The 23757-nt window shown below is 42.4% G+C and overlaps 1 protein-coding gene across 1 annotated transcript in view; it reads right to left on the bottom strand.

Annotated features, from left to right (window-relative positions):
• Positions 1–23757, bottom strand: part of FAM227A (family with sequence similarity 227 member A) — a 65526-nt gene that overhangs the window by 4454 nt on the left and 37315 nt on the right. Inside the window, 3 exon segments of the mRNA XM_064285112.1 lie at positions 1805–1957; positions 4786–4943; positions 15605–15817. Of these exon segments, the coding sequence (XP_064141182.1) occupies positions 1805–1957; positions 4786–4943; positions 15605–15817 (524 nt within the window).

Raw genomic sequence — 23757 nt, 5'->3', positions numbered from 1 at the left:
AAAGCAAAGATATCACTTTGAGGACTAAGGTGCACCTGATCCAAGCCATGGTATTTTCAATCACCTCATATGCATGTGAAAGCTGAACAGTGAATAAGGAAGATGGAAGAATTAATGTCTTTGAATTATGGTGTTGGTGGAGAATATTGAATATACTATGGACCGCGAGAAGAACGAACAAATACGTCTTGGAAGAAGTACAGCCAGAGTGCTCCTTAGAAGCAAGGATGGTGAGACTTTGTCTCACATACTTTGGACATGTTATCAGGAGGGTCCAGTCCGTGGAGAAGGACACCATGCTTAGTAGAGGGTCAACGAAAAGAGGAAGAACCTCAAGGAGATGGACTGACATAGTGGCTACAACAATGGGCTCAAACATAGCAATGATCTGAGAATGGCAAAGGACTGGGGCAGGGCTTTGTTCTGTTGTGCAAAGGGTCACTATGAGTCAAAACCAACTTGACGGTACCTAACAACACAACAACAACAACAAGTAACTTGAAATGCTATCAGATACTTCCCTACCCACTGTAGGCTGGATGCAAGAGGGCTGGTATTAAAACACTAGCACTGAACTCGGCCTAAATCAACAGTCATTCCAACAATGGGAGTCTTTTCCCAACTCAAAGGAAAAAATTGCATTGACATAACATTCTTGCTGTTAGAATCTTCTGGTACAACTTTTTCTTATCCTTGGAAGCCTGTTTCTGCTTGCAATGCATAAACAAAGAACAAGTTGCAAATTGTAGATGTCATATTTTCTAACAGAAAAACTCAGAGGAAATTCTTTGATACTATTTTCTGTCTTACCATTCCTTGAGATGTTGAAGCCAACATACATGTCTCAGACTCATATTTCTCACTTGGAGAAGAATCTTTAGCTTGTGTGACAGAATGATATGTTGAAACATTTCACAGGGTTCTGCAAAGGGCATTTTGAATTCTGGATGCTCTGCCCCCAGACAAATGTATAAGAGATATAGGGTATATTGGAACAATATACCGTGAGGGAATCATTGGAAAAATCCAGGATGTGGCTTCAACTAGCCAAAAAAGTCCACGCAATTAAAAAAAAAAAAAAAAAAAGGTGTGTGTAGGAGGGGCAGGGGGGCAACAGGACTGTTACAGATTAAAAGACATGACAGACATATAATAACAAAATACAATTCCTGATCCTTGACTGGATCTTCAAGCAGAAGAGAAATCCAAAACAGACTCTTCAGGCACAATTGGGGAAATCTGAGTTTGCACTAGATACTAGAAAAAGCAAATGTGGCAAAATGTGAATACTTGGTAAATGCAGTGAAGGGCATATGGGTGTTTGTTGGACCAACCTTCCAACTTTTCTCAAGGGTCTGGAATTTTTCTAAACAAAATAAAAATATTGAAGAAGGCATCAGGCACAGGAAAATTCCAATGATATGCTGCTAAGTGGGAAAATAACAAGGCTACAAAACAGAGCTACAGTATGAGGCTACTACTTTTGTTTAGAAATACAGGTACATGTGCCCAGAAAAATGACTGGATTTATAGAAAAATGTTAGCAATGTGTATCTCTAGGTGCTTTTCTGCGGGTTTGCATGTTTTTTGTTTGCTTTCATTCACTATGTAATGTTTTTGTAGTTAAAAAGGTTGTTATTTCTTTTAAAGATCAGATTTCCGTACCGTGGAGTTTACATTGTGACCACAAGCAAGCTGATTGTGCTTAAAATAATTATGGGACTAGACGCCCCTGATTAAAAATTACTGTGATGTCCTACAACAAATGCTGAAACGATGCCACTTTCCAAAGCCCCTTAAATACCTGAGGAAGTGGTTTTGCTGCTCCTTTAGGTACTGATCAAAATAATTCCATTCGTTCCAGTGAAGCCTGTTCAAGAGGCAGAGGTTGTCCTTTCGCTTCTTCATGTTGTTCAGGGCCTGGGTGATGATGTCAGCGTACCTCATGGTGGACTCAGTGGTCTTCATCGTCAAGGAAAACCCCACACTCTCTGACGGTGCCGGCCCTTTGCATTATTAGTGGAATGTGCTTACTGCGTGAGAAAGGGAAGAGAGGGATAGGGGAGTGGGGAAAATGACCCGTGTTCCCGGATAGTGATGGGCATCTGAGCAGGAAACGACGCCTTCTGCTCTTTGACCTCAGCCTGCTTTGGAAAGGAAGAGGCTACCCTCTCTGGCTAGGCTGTTCCCCACCTTTTAATAAAGCCCTTCTCTCCTCCTGCTGATGGAAGGGCTGTTGTTGTTGGGTGGTGTTGAGTCGATTTTCACTCCTAGCAACCCATGTAACAGAGTAGGACTGCCCCATAAGGTCTCCTAGGCTGTAATCTTTACATGAGCAGATCGCCATGTCTTTCTCCCACAAAGTGGCTGGGTGGGTTTGAACCATCACCCTTCCCGTTAGCAGCCGAGCGTTTAGCTGTTTGTTCCACCATGGCTCCTTGATAGAAGGGCTAGGAAATACTCATTTAGACTGTTATCAGAATTTCTCTATAATAATCACAGTGGTGAATAAATAGGAAGGAGTTTCAACTCCCCTTTCCTTTCAGGCCCAAGGCCTCTTTACCCATCTAATGTTTATACCTCGAAAAATTCTGTCTCCCTCCCATCTCCCAAGTTTCCTTGACTTAGTTAGGATCTCAGCTACACTGGTCAGGAGTTGTGGAACCTCAGACAAGATATAAGTCACCCTGCATATCTCTATTTCCTTATCTATAAAATAGGGATAATAACACTGACCTTATATGGTGTTAATAATGATACATTTTATTTTAGTACCAGTTGTACGCCATTACATCCTAGTCACAACACTATTAGTGTGGTATACAAAACCCGTTGCCATTGAGTCAGTTCCAGCTCATAGTGACCCTACAGGATGGAGTAGAACTGCTCCATAGTGCTTCCAAGGAGCGGCTGGTAGATTTGAACTGCCGACCTTTTGGTTAGCAGCCGAGCTCTTAACTACTGTGCCACCTTTTAGGAATGGATAAAGATATTGAGCCCTGAGCTTAAGCTGTGTGTACGAGATCTCAAGGTCAGTGGGTTGATGAGCTGGGATTCAAATCCAGGGCTGTCTATCCCCAAATCAGGCTCTTTTCATTATACTACACTGTCTTTAGAGAACCAATGAGGTGATGGACAAGAAAGCACTTTATAGCCGGTAAAGTCCTATGAAATGTGAGCTATTAGTATCCTCTGCTTATCTGAAGTTTGTGGGTATGAAGCTCTTTAGTGCAGGCGATGCAAAGTCCTACCTAGTCCGTTATGGATGCAGCTCCTGATGGGGAGCTAACTGCAAACATAAGATATTCGAGCACTCATTACCTGCCAAGCACTGTGCTAGGCCTTTCTCTATTGTCTCTGTAATCTGCGTAACAGTCCTATGAGGCAGGTACTGTTATCCCCATTTTACAGATGAGAAAAATGAGGCCCAGAGAGAATATGGAATTTTTCTAAGATCATTCACCTGGTAAGCAGTAGAGCTGGCTCCTGAGTCCAGGTCTATTTGATTCTAAAACCCATGTTAACACTCCCTATGGTAACCTGCTTATATCCTCAGATTTCTCTGATTTTATTTCAAGACTCAGGACACCCACACATGCTATACCTGTTGCCTTGAGATTTGAGCTTTTTTCTAAATCCTCAGCATAAATGCTACCAGGGCCAGGAATTTGCTGATACGTATGAAGGAGGGGTATGTGCCACAGTGGTTAAACATTCGGCTGCTAACCGAAAGGTCCACAGTTTGAACCTACCAGCAGCTCCGCAGGGAAAAGACCTGGCAATCTGTCCCTGTAAAGATTACTATACCATTACTGAACATTTTGATCCAAGATTCCATTGAAGAATCCTGATCAAAAGGGAAAAATGCAGAACAAAATTGCAAATTTTCATGGAGCTCTAGACTTTCTAGAGCCATGGAGGCTGGATGAACCCCTGAAATTATTGCCCTGAGAAAATCTTTAAACCTTAAACCAAAAATATCCTCTGAAATCCTCTTAATACCAAACAGTAATCTAGCTTAACTAGCAAAAATGTCTTCCTTGAACATTATGTTCTTTTAAGAACTATATGGGATCAAATTGACAACAGCAACTCAAAAGATTAGCTAGAAACCACAGGAAGCAGTGAGTGTAGGTTAATGTGGGAGGAACAACTCAGAAAAGGGGGGTGAGAATGGACACATACTCAAAGAAGATAATCAGTGTCACTGAATTGTACATGTACAAATAGTTGAATTGGTGTATGTTTTGTTGTATATATTCTCAACAACAACCACAAAATAATAATTAAAAGAAAAAAGATTACATTCTAGGAAACTCTATGGGACAGTTGTCTGTCCTATAGGCATTGACTCAACAACAACATGGAGGAGGGGTATGCATGGAGAGGGTATCACATGAAGTATATACATGCGGACACTGGAATTCCTGATCAATACTCACTCTGGGGTGATTCTGAGTATCTAGTAGGAAGCAATTATTTAGTTTCACACTATGTTAGAGTGCCAAATTAGCCCACTCCTTCTAGTAGATGGGAAAAATGTGACTTTGCCTAGACTGAAATTTTACCTGCCCAGGGTCCCACAGCCAGGTCATGAAGCAGATTTGGAAGTAAAATGAGCAAGATTCTGACCCTTACACTCCTAGCGATGGCCACCCTTAACTGCCACCCACTGCGTGCCAGGTGCTACGCTGAGGGCTGGATTTCTCTCCCCAGCTCTGGCTTCTGGGAAGGGGAAGCAGGGCCTGGAGAAGCATGGGCCCCGCTGGCAGGTGGCAAGGATATGGAATGCTCTTGGTCTTCTCCCTCCTGACCATCAACATGTCCTGGCCGTGCTGCCGTAGAATGGAGTAGTTCTGGAGGAAGTACACAATCAGAGGGCTCTTCCCATAAATGTTGAAGTGGTTTGCGATCATCTCAGGGCTCTTGCAAGCAGGGTGAGACTAGGTATGAAAAAAAGAGGAAAAAAAAGGACGTTGTCATTTTTGTAGCACATATTAAGAAGGATAAGGGCGCTCATATCCTGTGATCCAGTAACTCCAGTTTTAGGAATGCCAATCAAAGGAAATTAAGAAAATAGTTCAGGTGCTAAGATGTTCACTACTCAGATATTTACTATAACAGAAGGTTAGAATGACCTAAATGTCCAAGAAGAAGTTATCGATGACATGTCTACCCAAAGGAATAATGCCGCTATTAAGATGTTTATGAAGAATTGATAACTTCAAAAATGTTTCAGATATAGCAGTGTCTTAGTTATCTAGTGCTGTTGTAACAGAAATACCATAAGTGGGTGGCTTTAACAAACAGAAATTTATTCTCTCATAGCCTAGGAGGCTAGAAGTCCAAATTCAGGGTGACAGCTCCAGGGGAAGCCTTTATCACTCTGTCAACTCTGGAGGAAGGTCCTTGTCATCAATCTTCCCCTGGTCTAGGAGCTTCTCAGTGCAGGAATCCCAGGTCCCAAGGATGTGCTCTGTTCCCAGGGCTGCTGGTGGTAGGAGGTCCCCTGTCTCTCTGCTAGCTTCTCTCTTTTATATCTCAAAAGAGACTGACTCAAGATACAACCTAATCTTGTAGGTTCAGTCCTGCCTCACAAAAATAACTACCTCTAATCCTGCCTCATTAACATCATAGAGGTAGGATTTACAACACATAAGAAAATCATATCAGATGAAAAAATGGTAGACAATCACATAGTACTGGGAATCATGGCCTAGCCAAGTGGACACACATTTTTCGGGACACAATTCAAGCCATTGCAAACAACAAATTAAAAAAATCAAGATAGAAAATTGGGTCAAAACCCATTGCCATCAAGTCGATTTCGACTCATAGCAATCCTATAGGACTGAGTAGAATTGCCCCATAGGGTTTCCAATGAGTGGCTGGTGGATTCGAACTGCCAACCTTTTGGTTAGCAGCCAATCTCTTAACTGCTACGTCACCAGGGCTCCAGAAAATTGGGTAGATGGTATATGTATTTTACATAAAATAAATATTATTATATGAAATAAGCAAAACAAGACAAAACAAAATGATGAAAGACTGGAAGGACATTTACCTAAATATTAACAATTCGTTCAGCAAATGTTTATTGAGCAATTACTATGTCTATGGAGCCCTGGTGGCACAGTGGTTAAATGCCTGGTCCATAGTTTGAACCCAAAAGCTGCTCCATGGTAGAAAGATGTGACAGTCTGCTTCGGTAAAGATTACAGCCTTAGAAACCCTATGGGGCAATTCTACTCTGTCCTGTAGGGTCGTTATGAGTCAGAATCGAATTGACAGCAATGGGCTTGGGGTTTTTTAAATTTTTTTGGACTATGCATGCACACTGTTCTAGATGATGGAGAGCTCTGCAGAGTTCAGTAGGGAAACAGATAAATTCTGGTCCTCATGGAGCTTGTGTTAGAGTTGAGAGGAATACAACAAACAAATCAACAAATAAAAGAATAACAAAATCATGGAATAATAAGTGCTACAGTTAAGAATCAAGCAGGTGATGAAGGGTGGTAGGGTGGGAGAGGCGAGGAGGGTAATGTTTTTGATGAGGTAGTCAGGGAAGTTAAGATCCTGGCAGATCCTGAATGACGTGAGGGGAGGGAGCCAAGTGAAAATCTGTGGGGAGATGTTCTAGGCAAAGGGAACAGCAACCGCAAAAGAGGCTGAGGCAGAAATGAGCTCAGTGTTTCTGAGGACAGAAACAGTCCTGCGTGGTTCAGCTGGGTGTGGAAGGTTGGGAGTCAGAGATGAGGCTGCAGAGGAAGCCAGAGGCTCATGGGCCATGGTAGAGTTACGGCTTATTTCTGAGTGTGATGGGAAGTTACTGGAAAGTTTTGAGCAGGGGTAACACATAACTTGATTAAGTTTTTTAAGACCCCTCTGACTGCTGTGAGGAGAAATGAGCGCGATGGGTAAGAGTGGATGCAAGAGCAGTTCGAAGGCCCCTGTAGTTGCTCAGGGAGAGCTGACAGGGCCTAAGGCTTAGGAGTTTCAGAGAGGGTGAGAAGTGATCAAATTTACAATAAATGATGAAAACAGGACTGGCAGGATTTGTCGATGGATAGGATGTGGGTATGAGAGAATGTAAGGAGTCAGGAATAAGTACCAGGGTTTAGGTGGCATTTTCTTCAGGTGGGAGGACTTGGGGAGGAACAGCTCAGGGGGGCTGGTCAATGGCTGAGCCAGTTCCCTCTGGCACTTTCCTTCCACTTTTTCCTGCCAGGCCCTAGGCTCTCAGCTGCTTCCCCTTCCTGTTAAGAGCAGCCACCCTCTACTCTACTGCTGGGATTCCCACTCTAGAAGACGGGAATAGTACACAATCACCCATTTCCTTTCTTCCTATCTCCACAGCAAACCCACCAGCGGTTTCAGCATTAAGGACCATAACACTGTTGGGCTTTATTTTCCCCACACCGAGATAAAGGTCAGAAAAGTTAAACAATTTAATCTAGCAATACAGTTGGTGAGAGGCAGAACCAAGACTTGAACCTGTGTCTGTCTGTCTTTCCCACCATGCCTCAGTGCTTCTCAAAACCTTCACTGCTTAAACACTGAGGGGATGTAAGTGGTGGTGCAAACGGTTTGTGTGTTACTGCTAACCTAAAGGTTGGCGGTTCGAATCCACCCAGTGTTACCATGGAAGAAAAGCTTGGTGATCTACTTCCATTAAGAGTACAGCCAATAACAAAGAGAAATTAATTTTCTCACAGTCTAGTAGGGTAGAATTCCAAATTCAGGGTGTCAGCTCCAGGGGAAGGCTTTCTGTCTCTGCTGGATCTGGAGGGAGGTCTTTTTATCAATCTTTCCCTGGACTAGGTGCTTCTCCGCGCAGGAACCTCAGGTCCAACGGACACAATCTGCTCCCGGCTACTGCTTTCTTCGTGGTATAAGGTCCCCCTTCTCTGCCTGCTTCTCTTTCCTTTTACCACCTTTAGATAAAAGGTGGTGCAGGCCACACTCCAGGGAAACCCCCTTTTCATTGGATCAGGGATGTGACCTTAGTGAGGGTGTTACAATCCCACCCCAATCCTCTTTAACATAAAATTACAGCCACAAATGAAAGACACTGTATCAAAAATTCGCTGAAAGTAACCTTAAGTTCCTTAATGAAACTACTGCTTTACAATAAAAGGGAGGCAGGACCCTGAAGACATCTTTCCACATCCCCCAAATCTTTGGAGAAAATCAGGAACTGGTCCCATACCATAGAGCATTCTTTTTTGTGCCCTGTTTCTCTTCAGTCTCTATGCAGCCGTGGTAAGAACTTTCAGGTCTTCAGCTCCACATTTTGTCTTGCAGCTTGGCTGCTTAATTGAAATTCATTGTAAATTATAAGAGATGAGATCTCTAGCCGGCAGAATGAACTAGGTTCAGAAAGAATGAAACTAGGTTTTGTATGGTTCTTACAAAGTAATCCAGTTTTTTAAGCCACAAAAATGTGTGGGCATGAACTGGGCACTTTAAGGACATCTAGGGTACTTACTACCAACAGAAGAAGCTCATATAAGGATAAGCTGGGACATGAGATGGACCAGAGCGTTAGGCTGTGCACCAGCCACAAGAAAACTCTCATGCAACGTAGGTACACTGACCGAACCCCACAGCAGACTCCCTGCTAGGAATTTCAGAAACCGAAGTTTCAACCTAAGGGAATAGAAACCTTGGCATCTAAGAGAAGTGGGCATGGAGCTTCACCCTACTGGGATGCTGGTCTGGGGTTCATCTTCAAAAAATGCAGTAAACTGAATATACCAAAAGTAATTTGGAATGTCAATGATGACTTTGGGAAAATGAGTTAATATTTGCATTATCTTTTCTTTCCTCTTTGGGCAACTCTTGTTTGGTGGTCAGGTTTTGTCAGAGGGTCTGAGATTCTTCCATCTGAGACTGTGGCAAGTTAATAAGTTTTATCTAGAATTTGTTCTTCTATTGAAATCTGTAAATCCTACCAAAGAATTGCTGTTTACACTTTAAGAGACTGGGTTACCCAAGACAAACATACAAAATTAGTTGGATTCCTAAACACCAATAAAATAAAGAGAATGATGAAAAGGAAATCAGGAAAACAATACCATTTATAATAGCCCCTAAAAAAAAAAAGTTAGGAATGAATCTTATGCACTGCTGGTGGGAATGTAAAATGGTACAACCACTACAGAAGGTGATATGGCATTTCTTTAAAAAGCTAGAAATGGAAATACCATACGCTCAAGCAATCCCACTCCTCGGAATATATCCTAGAGAAATAACGGTCATCACACAAACAGACATATGCACACACATGTTCATTGCAGCATTGTTCACAATAGCAAAAAGATGGAAACAACCTAGATGCCCATCAACAGATGAATGGATAAACAATCTATGGTACATACACACAACGGAGTATTATGCGACGCTAAAAAACAACGATGAATCTGTGAAGCATCTCATAACATGGATAAATCTGGAGGGCATTATGCTGAGTGAAATTAGTCAATCACAAAAGGACAAATATTGTATAAGACCACTACTATAAAAACTCATGAAATGGTTTACACACAAAAAGAAACAATTTTTGATGGTTACAAGGCAGGGGAGGGGCTAGAATGGAAAAACACTAAATAGATAATAGATAAGTGGTAACTTTGGTGAAGGGTAAGACAGTACACAATACTGGGGAAGCCAGCATAACTTGTACAAGGCAAGGTCACGGTAGCTCCATAGACACATCCAAACTCCCTGAGGGACCAAATTGCTGGGCTGAGGGCCATGGGGACCATGGTCTTGGCAACATCTAGCTCAATTGGCATAACACAGTTTATAAAGAAAATGTTCTACATTCTACTTTGGTGAGTAGCTTCCGGGGTCTTAAAACCCTGTCAGTGGCCATCTAAGATACTCCACTGGTCTTACCCCTTCAGGAGCAAGGAAGGATGAAGAAAACTAAAGACACAAGGGAAAGATTAGTCCACAGGACTAATGGACCACATCTACCATGGCCTCCACCAGACTGAGTCCAGTACAACTAAATGGTGCCCGGCTACCACCACTGACTGCTCTGACAGGGATCACAATAGAGGGCCCCAAACGGAGCTGGAGAAAAACGTAGAACAAAATTCTAACTCACAAAAAAAGACCAGACTTACTGGCCTGATAGAGACTGGAGAAACCCCCAAGAGTATGGCCTTCGGACACTCCTGAGGTTCACCCTTTGGCCAAAGATTAGACAGGCTCATAAAATAAAATGAGACTAAAAAGGGGTGCAACAACTCAGGGGCAAGGACTAGAGGGCAGGAGGAGACAAGAAAACTGGTAATAGGGAACCCAAGGTCAAGAAGGGAGGGTGTTGACATGTTGTGGGGTTGTTAACCAATGTCATAAAACACTATGTGCACTAACTGTTTAATGAGAAACTAGTTGGCTCTGTAAACCTTCATCTAAAGTACAACTTAAAAAAAGGCAACAACGACAAAAAGAAAAAAAAGAATACAGCCAATTCGGGAAGGCTGGAACTCTCATGCACTACTGGTAGAAATGCAAAATGGTACCAATGTTTTGGAAAACGATCTGGTGCTTCCTTAGAAAGCTAGAAATAGAAATACCATACGATCCAGCAATCCCAGTCCTAGGAATACATTCTAGAGAAATAAGAGCCGTCAGACGTATAGATATATGTACCCCCATGTTCATTGCAGCATTGTTCACAGTAGCAAAAAGATGGTAACAACCTGGATGCCCATCAACACATGAATGGATAAACAAACTATGGTACATGCACACGATGGAGTACTACGCAACGATAAAGAACAATGATCAATCTGCAAAGCATCTCACAACATGGATGAACTTGCAGGGCATTATGCCGAGTGAAATAAATCAAATCACAAAAGGACAAATATTGTATGAGACCACTACTATAAAAACTCATGAAAATGTTTACACACAAAAAGAATCTTTGATGGTTATGAGGGAGGGGAGGGGCGGGGATGGAAAAACAGTAAACAGACAATTGATGGGTGGTAACTTTGGTGAGGGGTGAGACAGTGTACGGTGCTGGGGAAGCCAGTGCACCTTGTCCAGGGCAGGGTCATGGAAGCTCCATGGACACATCCAAACTCCCTGAAGGACTGAATTGCTGGGCTAAGGACTGTGGGGACCAAGGTCTCTGGGAACATCTACCTCAATTGGCATAACATAGTTTATAAAGAAAATGTTCTACATTCGACTTTGGTGAGTAGTGCCTGGGGTCTTAAAAGCTTGTGAGCAGCCATCTAAGATACTCCACTGGTCTCACCCCGTCTGGAGCAAGGGAGAATAAAGAAAACCAAAGACACAAGGGAAAGATTAGTCCAAAGGACTAATGGACCACAACTACCACACCCTCCATCAGACTGGGTCCAGCATAACTAGATGGTACCCAGCTACCACCACCAACTGCTCTGACAGGGATCAGGATAGAGGGTTCCAGACAGAACTAGGGAAAAACATAGAAGAAAATGCTAACTAACACACACACACACACAAAAGACCAGATTTACTGGCCTGATGACAGAGGCTGGAGAAAACCTGAGTATGGTCCCCAGACACCCTTACAGCTCAGTAATGAAGTCACTCCTGAGGGTCACCCTTCAGCCAAAGATTATAGAGGCCCTAAAACAAAACAAGACTGAAGCAGCACACCAGCCCAGGGGCAAGGACTAGAAGGCAGGAGGGAACAGGAAATCTGGTAATAGAGAACCCAAGGTCGAGAATGGAGAAACAGTTGCAGTCTGTCAACAAGGGCCTATTCTCTTGAAATAGGCCCACACAGGTCCATGCAGGTGGGAAAGGTATTCAAAGTCCACGGACCATTTATGCCTGGACAGGAGCCAATTCTGTCCTGAGTTCCCCAGGTTAGTGGAGCTGGCAAATTATCTTTTTCCCCCATTTGTGAATTTATTCCTTCTCCAAGGCCGGGAGAATGGCTCAGAGCGCTCAGCAGGCCCAGGAAAATCCACGGCCACTGAAGACGGCTTGGGGGCTGGGGGACGGTAAAATATATGCAAGTACTTAGCTTTTGCCAAGAGCACTGTTCTTCTTGGTTCCGGAGGTGTGAGCAGGCTGTGCAGCTGGCTTTCTCTCCCTGAGGAAACCGCATCCAGGATGCTACCACCAGCGCTGCTGCGGTTGCTCCAGGGAATGATGCCTGAGGGTTCCCGGCAATTCAGGTCTGGCAACTCCTCTCTGCTTCTGAACTGTCTCTTCCTCCCCCTGCCACTCAGTCCATTTTCTAACTTTGCCTTTGATGCTCAGGGCTCCTAGCTTGTCATAAATATGATCGTTTCACTTGTTTTCTTCAGGTCTTTGTTGTAGAATCACCAGAAGCATCTGGCTACTCCGCCATCTTGGCCCTGCCTCTCCTTGTTCATTCTTTTGGCAGTCCATGGTATATTCAATATTCTTTGCCACAATACCACAATTCAAAGGCGTCAATTCCTCTTTGGTCTTCTTTATTCATCCTCCTGCTTATGCATGCATAGGAGGTGACTGAAAACACTATGGCTTAAGTCAGGTGAACCCTAGTCTTCAAGGTGACATCTTTGTTTCTTAACACTTTAAAGAGGTCTTTGGCAGCAGATTTGCCCAATGCGATGCATCAATTTCTTGACTGCGGCTTCCATGGGCATTGATTGTGGATCCAAGTAAAACGAAATCCTTGACAACTTCAGTCTTTTCTCCGTTTATCATGATGTTGCTTATTGGTCCAGTTGTGAGGGTTTTTATGTTGAGGTGTCATCCATACTGAAGGCTGTAGTCTTTGATCTTCATCATCAAGTGCTTCAAGTCCTCTTCACTTTCAGCAAGCAAGGCTGTGTCATCTGCATATCACAGGTGGTTAATGAGCCTTCCTCTAATCTTGATGCCCCGTTCTTCTTCATACAGTCTAGCTTCTTGGTTTATTTGTTCAGCATACAGATTGAATAGGTATGGTAAAAGGATACAACCCTGATGCACACCTTTCCTGACTTTAAACCACTAAGTATCCCCTTGTTTTGTTTGAACAACTGCCTCTTGATCTAGGTACAGGCTTCTCATGAGCACAATGAAGTGTTCTGGAATTCTCATTCTTCACAATGTTATCCATAATTTGTTATGATCCACACAGTCAAATGTCTTTGCATAGTCAATAAAACACAGGTAAGCATCCTTCTGGTACTCTCTGCTGTCAGCCAGGATCCATCTGATATCAGCAATGATATCCCTGGTTCCATGTCCTCTTCTGAATCCGGCCTGAATTTCTGACAATTCTCCGTCGATGTACTGTAGCAGCTGCTTTTGAATGATCTTCAGCAAAATTTTACTTGTATGTGATATTAATGATATTGTTTAAAAATTCCCACATTCTGTTGGATCAGCTTTCTTCAAAACGAGTACAAATATGGATCTCCTCTAGTCAGTTGGCCAGAAGTCTCTTCCAAATTTCTTGGCATAGACAAATGAACACTTCCAGTGCTGCATCCTTTTGTTGAAACATCAACTCCATCAATTCCAGGAGCCTTGCTTTTTGCCAGTGTCTTCAGTGCAGCTTGGACCTCTTCTTCAGTACCATTGGTTCTTGGTCATTTGCTACCTCCTGAAAAGGCTGAATGTCAACCAATTCTTTTTGGTGCAGTGACTCTGTGTATTCCTTCCATCCACTTTTGATGCTTCCTGTGTCACTTAATATTTTCCCCATAGAATCCTTCACCATTGCAACTTGAGGCTTGAATTTTTTCTGCAGTTCTTTCAGCTTGAGAGATGCTGGGAGTGTTCTTCCCTTTCGGTTTTCTAACTCCAAGTCTTTGCACATGTCATTATAATACTTCACTTTGTCTTCTTGAGCTGCCTTTTGAAATCTTCTGTTCAGTTCTTGTACTTCATCATTTCTTCCATTTGCTTTACTACTCAATGTTCAAGAACAAGTTTCAGAGTCTCTTCTGACATCCATTTTGGTCTTTTCTTTCTTCCCTGTCTGTTTAATGAACTCTTGTTTTCTTCGTGTATGATGTCCTTTATATCATTCCACAACTCATCTGGTCTTTGGTCAGTAGTGTTCAGTGAGTCAAATCTATTCTTGAGATAGTCTCTAAATTCCGGTGGGATATACTCAAGGTCATACTTTGGTTCTTACAGACTTGTTCTAATTTTCTTCAGCTTCAACCTGAACTTGCATGTGAGCAATTGATGGTCTGTTCCACAGTCCACCCCTGATCTTGTTCTGACTGATGATATTGAGCTTTTCTATCATCTCTTTCCACAGATATAGTTGATTTGATTCCTATATATTCCATTTGGTGAGGTCCACGTGTATAGTCACCATTTACGTTGTTGAAAAAACATATTCGCAATGAAGAAGTCATTGGTCTTGAAAATTTTATCATGCGATCTTCAGTGTTGTTTCTGTCGCCAAGGCCATATTTTCCAACTACTGATCCTTCTTCTTTGTTTTTAGCTTTCACATTCCAATCATCGGTAATTACCAATGCATCTTGATTGCACGTTTGATCAATTTCAGATAGCAGAAGTTGGTAAAAGTCAACTTCTTCGTCTTTGTCCTTAGTGGTTGGTGTGTAAATTTGAATAGTAGTCGTGTTACCTGGTCTTCCTTGTAAGCTTTTGGATATTGTCCTATCACTGACAGCGTTGGACATCAGGATAGATCTTGAAATGTTCTTTTTGACGATGAATGTAACACCATTCCTCTTCAAGTTGTCATTCTTGGCATAGTAGGCTATACGATTGTCTGATTCAAAACAGCCAGTGCCAGTCCATTTCAGCTCACTAATGCCTTGGATATTGATGTTTATGCGTTCCATTTCATTTTTGACAACTTCCAATTTTCCTAGATTTATACTTCACACATTCCATTTTCTGATTATTAGTGGATGTTTGCAGCTGCTTCTTCTTATTTTGAGTCATATCACATCAGCAAACGAAGGTCCCGAAAGCTTGACTCCATTCATGTCATTAAAGTTGACTCTACTTTGAGGAGGCAGGTCTTCCCTGGTTGTATTTTGAGTGCCATCCAACCTGAGAGACTATCTTCCTGCACTATATCAGACAATGTTTGGCTGCTATTCATAAGGTTTTCACTGGCTAATTTTTTTTTTCAGAAGTAGACCACTAGATTCTTCTTCCTAGTCGGTCTTAGTCTGGAAGCTCAGCTGAAACCTGTCTACCATGGGTGACTCTGCTGGTATTTGAATTCCAGTGGCATAGATTCCAGCATCACAACACACAAGCCCCCACAGTAAAACAAACTGACTCATCTAGGAATTACTGTCCCATTTTGTTAGAGTAGGAAACTGAGGCTCAGAGGAATAAAGAAACTGAGTGACAGAAGTTGGCAGCGCTCTCTTTCTCTCCATCGCACCCTGGGTTTTGAGTTTCAAGCAGGTAAGTTTAAACCTCTGAAGAAATCCAGACAAAATGCTCTCTTGACTTGTACCTACCTTAGGAATTACTCTTAGATTGCCTTGCATCTACTATCAGCAATACCCCAATTCTTACCCTGACGTCTTTACAGAGCTAGTTTTTCTAGCCACATCAGTCCTCTTTTAAATTACCTCCACTCTTAAATTTCCAGTCGTGTCCTCACCTGTTTAGATAACATAGCCTCATGTTGCCTTCCTTCTGATATTCTCTTGACTTGATTTGTAACTTTCCTCAAGATCATTGCTTGACGGTGATGCTCTGTCAAGAGAATATTAAAAATAAATAAATAAAACAAAGGCAATTGGAGCTTTCCAGCTGTGATGCGAAAAAGCATTAGGTAGATCTCATCTTCCCATAGTCTGAAAATGTATTCAGATCACTGGAAGATGCTAGAGGAAACAGTGCAGGTAAATCCATACAATATCACTTGCATTTTAACCAGACATACACCTGCAACCATATATTTGTCCCTTTACTTATTTATCTGTCCATCCTTCTATCTATCCATCCATCTATTCATTCATCCACAAACATTTACTAAGTATCTACTATGTGCTGGGTCCATGCTAGGTGCTGGAAGTAGACTAACTTCAGGGAACTCACAGTTTCATGAGAGAGAAAAAGACACGTAAATAGTGAGTGAACACTGACTCAGGTGCCATGATAGAACTCTCTACAGGATACAGTATAGATGATGAACAGAAAGGAGAGATCAAAAGGTTTTTAAAACGCTGAGCCACATCAATTAAAAAAAAAAAAAGGACCCGACTCTTACACAATTTTTGGTTTATCTAAAAGAAAGGCTTAATAGAGAAGATATTAAAGATAAGCAGAGAGAAAACAACAGTCACCTATAAATGGATAGCAATTAGAATGACAGCAGAGTTCTCAGCAGCAACAGTGGAAGACAGAAGAGAATCAAACAGTATAATCAAAATTTCGAGAGAAAACTGTTAAGCTAGATTTGTGTACCTAGCAAAACTATCTTTCAAGAATAAAGATGAAATAAAGATATTTGCAGAAAAACAAAAACTAACGAAATTTTGCTTGGTAGAGGGTCAGTGAAAAAGAGGAAGACCTCAGTGAGATGGATTGACACAGTGGCCGTAACAATGAGCTTAAGTATAACAATGATTGTGAGGATGGTGCAGGATGGGGCAGTGTTTTGTTCTGTTGTACACAGGGTCCCTATGAGTCAGAACTGACTTGATGGCACCTAAAACAACAGCAAGGAAACTTACCCAGAGACCTGTGATAAAGGGAATGCTAAAGGAGATTATAAAATAATCTTTGTTGCGGGTGGATGTCCTGTACATTGTAGGATGTTTAGCCATATCTCTGACCTCTACCCACTACATGTCGGTAGCAAACTCTTCCTTTGACATGACAACCAAAAGTGTCTTCAGACACTATTAAATGTCTGCTGGGTGGGGGGGGGGGCAATGCAAAATCGCCCCTGGTTGAGAACCACTACAACGAATTATACATATAACTTTCAAAAAATAGAATAAAATGAAGTAAAAATAAGAAAAAAAGAGGGGACCAAAAAACTCTCATCAGAGCTGCAGTTCCAATTAAGATGGAGTAAGCACATTTCACCCTATCTCCCACTGAATGCACCTGAAAACCCTAGACAGACTACGTGGAGTAGCTACTTGAAGACTCTGAAAAGTAAATGGTAACAGATGAATTGAAGAAGGAAACCAGAACTCAAAATATGAATCATCTGGCAATGAGCTTCCTGGATTATTTTCCTCCTGTATCAACCAACCCAAACCAAACCCAGTGCCGTCGAGTCGATTCTGACTCATAGCGACCCTATAGGACAGAGTAGAACTGCCCCATAGAGTTTCCAAGGAGCGCCTGGCAGATTCGAACTGCCGACCCTTTGGTTAGCAGCCGTAGCACTTAACCACTACACCACCAGGGTTTTCCCTAAACTCAGAGGCAACATAAAGTCCAGAACTGAGCACCAGGTGCAGACAGAAACAGATCTAACAGATCCTAGGTCATGGACTGAATTATGTTCCCAAAAATGTGTGTCAACTTGACTAGGCCATGATTCCCAGTGATGTGTGATTGTCCACCATTTTGTCATCTGATGGGATTTTCCTATGTGTTATAAATCCTACCTCTCTGATATTAACGAGGCAGGTTAGAGGCAGTTATGTTAATATGGCAGGACTCAATATACAATATTAATGAGGCAGGACTCAATCTACAATATTACCCCTCAGAAGCTCCTGGATCAGGGGAGGACTGATGACAAGGACCTTCTGTCAGAGCCAACAGAGAGAGAAAGCCTTCCCCTGGAGCTGTTACCCTGAATTCAGACTTCTAGCCTCCTAGACTATGACAGAAAAAGCTTCTGTTTGTTAAAGTCATCCACTTGTGGTATTTCTATTATAGCCACACTAGAAGACTAAGACAGTAGTTGTGTAATCTTGGGGAAGATTTCTATGCCTCATTTTTTCCATCTGTAAAATGGGGATAATAAATAGTACCTTTCAGTCCAATCACTTAAAAAGGGCATCATGTTTGGTAAAGTAAAGGGTCAGCGAAAACAAGGAAACCCTCCATGAGACAGACTGACATAATAGCTACAGCATACCAGTGATCATGAAGATGGTACAGGACCGGGCAACATTTCCTTCTGATATACATAAAGTCACTGTGACTTGGCGTTGACTCAACAGCAACTAACAGCAACAATAATCTGAGAGAGTTGTCATGACGATTCTATGAGATTATACACGGTACGATCAAGTATTTGCTAAGTAGTGGCTTTTAAAACAATGTGGATGAGAGGAAGGGTCAACCCTGAGAAACCTGGGGGAGGCAGACTGAAGAGTGATTGGACATGGTCTCCAGAGGTTAAGGATAGTCCTGAGACTTCTCAGGTGGATAGACACTGAGGCCACCGATGAGGCCTCCACCTCCTCTGAGATATCTGCTTCCTTCCTCAAAGAGCAGGAATCTCTGTGCTTGTTTCTAAGAAATGCAGAAAGTGGCTGGGATGCTGGTTGTAATGGATAGCAGAGAGGCAGAGCGGACTTCTGAATTCCAATTTCAGCTGTGCCTCTTACCACTGGGAAACTCTGGGGAAGTGACTGACTTCTCTGAATCTCCTCCATAGCTCCCTCAAGAGAAAGGATAGTTTAATTTTTGGGAATAATGATGGCATGTGTGAACTGCCTCGAATGATAACTTAAGAGCTCCTACCTCAATAAACGCTGGTTTCTGGTGGGGGAGGGGAGCAGCAATCCTGTCTTAAATTTATTTTCTACCAGTGCCAACAACCTCTCTTCCCTACAGCTATTAGTACTGTGTTGAACTCACCATCACAAAAATGGAACTTAATCAATGCTTACTGAACTGAAAGGACAATTACACTCCCTTGTCCCTTGGGGCAAGACCCAGACTAGAACTACTTGTGGAAACTAGGGTGGCGATTTTATGTTCAAACACACCTGAGAAACCAGAGTTTTTGAGACAATAGGAAAGTCAGAAGCCTACATGTCCCTTTTCGGTAGTCAATGTACCTTTTGTAGTCTTCTGTGCTTGTGAGCTTCCTCCTGAACTCTTCTTATATGAAGAGCCCCTGTCACTCACACAAGAAGACTCAAGGGAAGAAAAAAGAAGAAAAAGTTAGTAAAACTAGTAGTGAGAGGATGAGAGGAACACAAAAAAAGTAATACATGCAATTTCTTAGATTGACGAGTACATGGCAAAGTACATGCACAGCTTGAAAACTCCACCTTCACCTGGGAGCACAGCAGAGAGAAGCAGCTGATTTGGAAAACATATGGGCCGGGGGCTGTAGCAGGCTGGGGTTCAAGTCCCAGCTCAGCCACTCAACAGCTGCTGATCTTTGGCAAGTCACTGAACCTCTCTACTGCTTTGGTTTCCTTGTCAGATTCTTGTGAGGATGAAGTCAGCTAATGCATCCGAAGCACCGAGAAGGGTGGCTATTCATGATAAGTACTTCTTAAAAGTTGTTATCATTGTTCATGCAATCTCTCACCATGCCTCCTCCAGTAAACCTTTAATTGAGCAACAACTACTAAGATGCCTGGCACTGGGCACAAAATGACATCTAGACCCCGTGCTAAGGAGCTCCCAGACTAGCAGAGGGAGATCACAGTAAACAGACAATCACATTGTTGTTAATTGTCATGGAGTTGATGCTGACTCATGGTAGGCCCATCTATGCAGAGCAGAACTGCACTATATGGTTTTCAGGGTTGTGACCTTTTGGAAGCAGATCACCAGGCATGTTAACCTTTCAGCTAGCAGTTGAGCGCTCAGCTACTTGTGCCACCCAGGGACTCCTGACAATCACACTAAGGTGTGAAAAGAAAGTATCACATATTTATTAGAGCATTAATATGTTAGGATTAAGTTTGATGTGAGTAACAGAGAGTCAACCGTGGCTCAAACTAGGTAGAAATTTCTCTCCCACATAAAGCCTGAAGATAGGCAATCCAGGCTCATAACATTGGTTCTACTCTACTAAGTCCTTTGGGACTCTGACTTTTCCCAGCTCACAGTTTCACCTTTCCTAAGGTGCGGCCCTTGTCCTTAGGGTCCAAGACAGCAGTTGGAGCTCCAGTCATCACACATTTCAGACAGCAGGATGGAGGAAAGGACAAAGAGACGAAGGGTCCATACCAGCTGTCTTTTAAAGAAGATTCCCAGAAACTGCCACATGGCACATGGACTTTAACTGGATCTTAGTTACACAGCCATACATATATATAGCAGAGGCTAGGAAATGTAATCTGTACACTGGCCATGTGTACGCACACTTAAAAATCAGAGGTGCTCTTTGGTTTTCTTTGTTTTCTAACATTTTATTGTGTTTCAGATGAAAGTTTACACAGAAAATCAGGTTCCCATTTAATAATTTTTATACAAATTGTTCCATGACATTGGTTAAAATTTTCACAATGTGTCAGTATTCTCATTATTTCTACTCTGTTTATTCTATTTCCATTGATTTAGCTTCCCTGCCCTCCTTGCCTTCTCATCTTTGTTTTTGGGTAAATGTTGACCATTTGGTCTCATATAGTTGACTGTTTAAGGGAATATATACCTCACGGGTGATACTGTTTATTTTATAAGCCAATCTATTATTTGGCTGAAAGGTGACCACTGGGAGTAGTTTCAATTCTAAGTTAAAAGAGTATCTTAGGGCAATAGTCTTGGGGGCTCCACTAGTCTCCATCAGCCCAGCAAGTCTGGAATTTTTTAGGAATTTGAGCTTTGTTCTACATTTTTCTCTCATTCTATCTAGAACCTCCTATTGTGTCCCTGATCAGAATGGTTGGTAGTGGTGGCCAGGCACCATCTAGTTCTTCTGGTCTCAGGCTAGATGAAGCCGTGGTTCACGTGGGCTATCAGTCCTATGGACTAGTTTTTTTTTTCAGTCTTTGACTTCCTTCATTCTCCTTTGCTCCAGATTGGAAAAGACCAATAGTCGTACCTGAGTTGGTCACTCTCATGTTTTTAAGACCCCAGATGCTACTCACCAAACTAGGATGTAGTACATTATCTTTACATATTACGTTTTTCCAGTTGACCGAGTTGTCCCATGAAACTATGGTCCCAATCTCTGTAACCCAGTAAACCAATCCTATAAAATGTCTGGATATGTCTAGGAAGTCTCCATAACTGTGTTTTATTATATATTATTATATATAAGGATATATATGCAGCACACTCAAACATGTATATACTTATGCCTACGGATATACCTATATAAGCACAGGTACTCACATATACACATAGGGCATACATATCTACCTATGTAACCACACACATATTTTTGGTTATTATCACTGCTGTTGCAAAATTTCTATATTCTAGCATTGACCATAATTGTCCTTTATTCTCGCATACCTTTTGGTGTCTTCATTTACCTTAGTCAGGTTGTGCTGACTTCCCCCATATTGTGGGGGAAGTGTCTACTCATCCAAGTGTCTACTATCTAGCAAGTGACCCCCCCCCCATCCCTGGTAACCATCAAAGTATGTTGCTTTCTGTGTGTATACCTATTCTTGACAGAGGTGCTCTTTCTGTCGATCAAAGGGAGAGTAGATATTGAGGAACTAGTGCTCCGCCACTAGTAATTCCACTCTGTCACATGGGGTCACTATGAGTCAAAAATCAACTCGATGGCACCCAACAACAAGAGCAGAATGAGCAGAACATTATGGGAAGCCAGGGTGGGGAATGCTTGATTCTGAGAGCTGGAGGGCTTCCAAGGAGAGAAGACGCTTTGGTTCTGTCTTTAAGAATGAGTAGGAGTTTGGCAGTTGTTAAACAGATGGCCTACCATGTGGGAGGCAAACAGTCCACCAGCCTCAACAACAACCGCTTTCCTTTTATAGAAATGTGATATTTGAATGGGCAGAAGAAAGCAGAATGGACTCCCCATACATCATGCAGCTGGTTGTCCAAAGGCTACTGATCTTTAAATGTGAGATGGTTACTGGATTTGTTAGAAGAAAACACTCCCAGGGTTCAATGAAGCCTCCATGCTCATTCTTAACAGGCCTCGGAGAGATCTGTAGTACAGCTGAGAATAAACACAAGGAGGCTGGCTTGGGTTTATTAACAAGGCATCCTGTTATTTGGAGAGGCAGCATGATGATGCATAAAAAGCCTGAGAGCTTTCTGATGCCCGGTGAAGTCAGCTGTGTGGCCTTGGGTGAGTTATTCACCATTCTGAGTCTGTTTCTTCATTTGTCAAATAAAGATAATAATTACTGAGCTTGCAGGGATGTTGTAAGGACTACCCATTGCCGTTGAGTCGATTCTGACTCATGGAAACCCCATAGGACAGAGTACAACTGCACTATGTATAGGGTTTCCAAGGCTGTAAATCTTCATAGAAGCAGACCGCCATATCTTTCTCCCGTGGAGTGGCTGATAGATTCGTACCACCAACCTTTCAGTTAGCAGCTGAGTGCTTGACCACTGTACCACCAGGGCTCCTTTGTGAGGACTAAAAAAAAAAAAACCAAACCCATTGCCGTTGAGTCGATTCCGTGAGGACTAAAGAGGATATATGCAAAGAAAACAAGCAGGGCCTACATAAGGTGGACTCTTCATGAAGACTATGCTCTTCAACTTACAAAGGATTGTCCTATTTATCCTCTCATGTTGTTATCAGCAACCACCCTACAGGTGTGTGAGCAAAGGGTGGCTATCTCTGGGTTGGGACACCCTGACCCACCACAGCACAGAGAAGAAGCAGCAATCTACCCCACCCAGTCACCCTACTGCTCAGATTTGGCACACTGAGGGCTCAAGTGGGATGGGGGCAGAATAGCAGAGGCAGCCTGTTTTTGATCAAAATGTGAGATATCACCTGTGTATGAGCAAACGTGAGATACCCAGGAAATGTCTGGAAGGTCAGTGGGCTTGGCAGATTTGGTATTAACAGGTATACAAATTAGCTGGAGGAATCTGGGTTGTTATAGTTATGACCCTTAACGTACCTACGTTCTGGAACTTGGCAAAATTCTGGTTAAAATTATTAGACGTCATGACAGGACATGACTATCCAACAATCTATGGGACACAGAGATTGAATCTGTAAGAGCTAGTACCAGTTGTGATGGTCGTTTTGCAGATAAGAACACAGAAGCTCAGATTTGCTCATACCTATGCAACTGATAGGTAACATCACTTAGGTGGAGATTTAGGTCTCTGGCACCAAGCCTAGTCTACTTTTCTACCTTTGCTTACGGCTCCATGGTGGCCATTCATTCTCATTTCCCATATTTCATCATATATCTATAACGCTGAGGTAGAAATTGTCTCTCTCTCTAACCTAGACCTTTCCTCCAAAGCCTAGTCTTGTATATCTAACTAGCTACTTGACATCTCCATTTCCATGTCTCACAGGCATCTTAAAGTTAACAAGTTCAGAACTGAACCCTTGACAGCCTTCCCCTTCCCCAAGCTCTGTGCATTCCATCTCAGAAAATGGCATCATCTAGCTGCTTAAGCCACAAAGCTGGGACTCATTCTTGACTCCTTCCTCTATTTCCTCGCCTCTCCTCTTCACTCCCAAAGCCCACTCAGTGTATTTTAAAGCTATCTCTAAAATACATTTCAGGTCTGTCTGCTTCTAACCACCTACCACCACTTTCTCTTATTTAAACTAAGCCTAACTGGTATTCTATGACCCACCAATACATTCTCTATACTCAGAAGCCAGTGTGATCTTTTAAAAACCTAACTCAGATCATGTCATCTATTTTAATGGATTTCCACAGTACTTAAATTATATCCATACTCCTTACT

The sequence above is a fragment of the Loxodonta africana genome, chromosome 4 (genome assembly GCF_030014295.1).
Source record: "Loxodonta africana isolate mLoxAfr1 chromosome 4, mLoxAfr1.hap2, whole genome shotgun sequence".
Classification (NCBI taxonomy): domain Eukaryota; kingdom Metazoa; phylum Chordata; class Mammalia; order Proboscidea; family Elephantidae; genus Loxodonta; species Loxodonta africana.
Note: the sequence above shows the minus strand (reverse complement) of the source record. Positions and strands in the feature narration are given on the sequence as shown.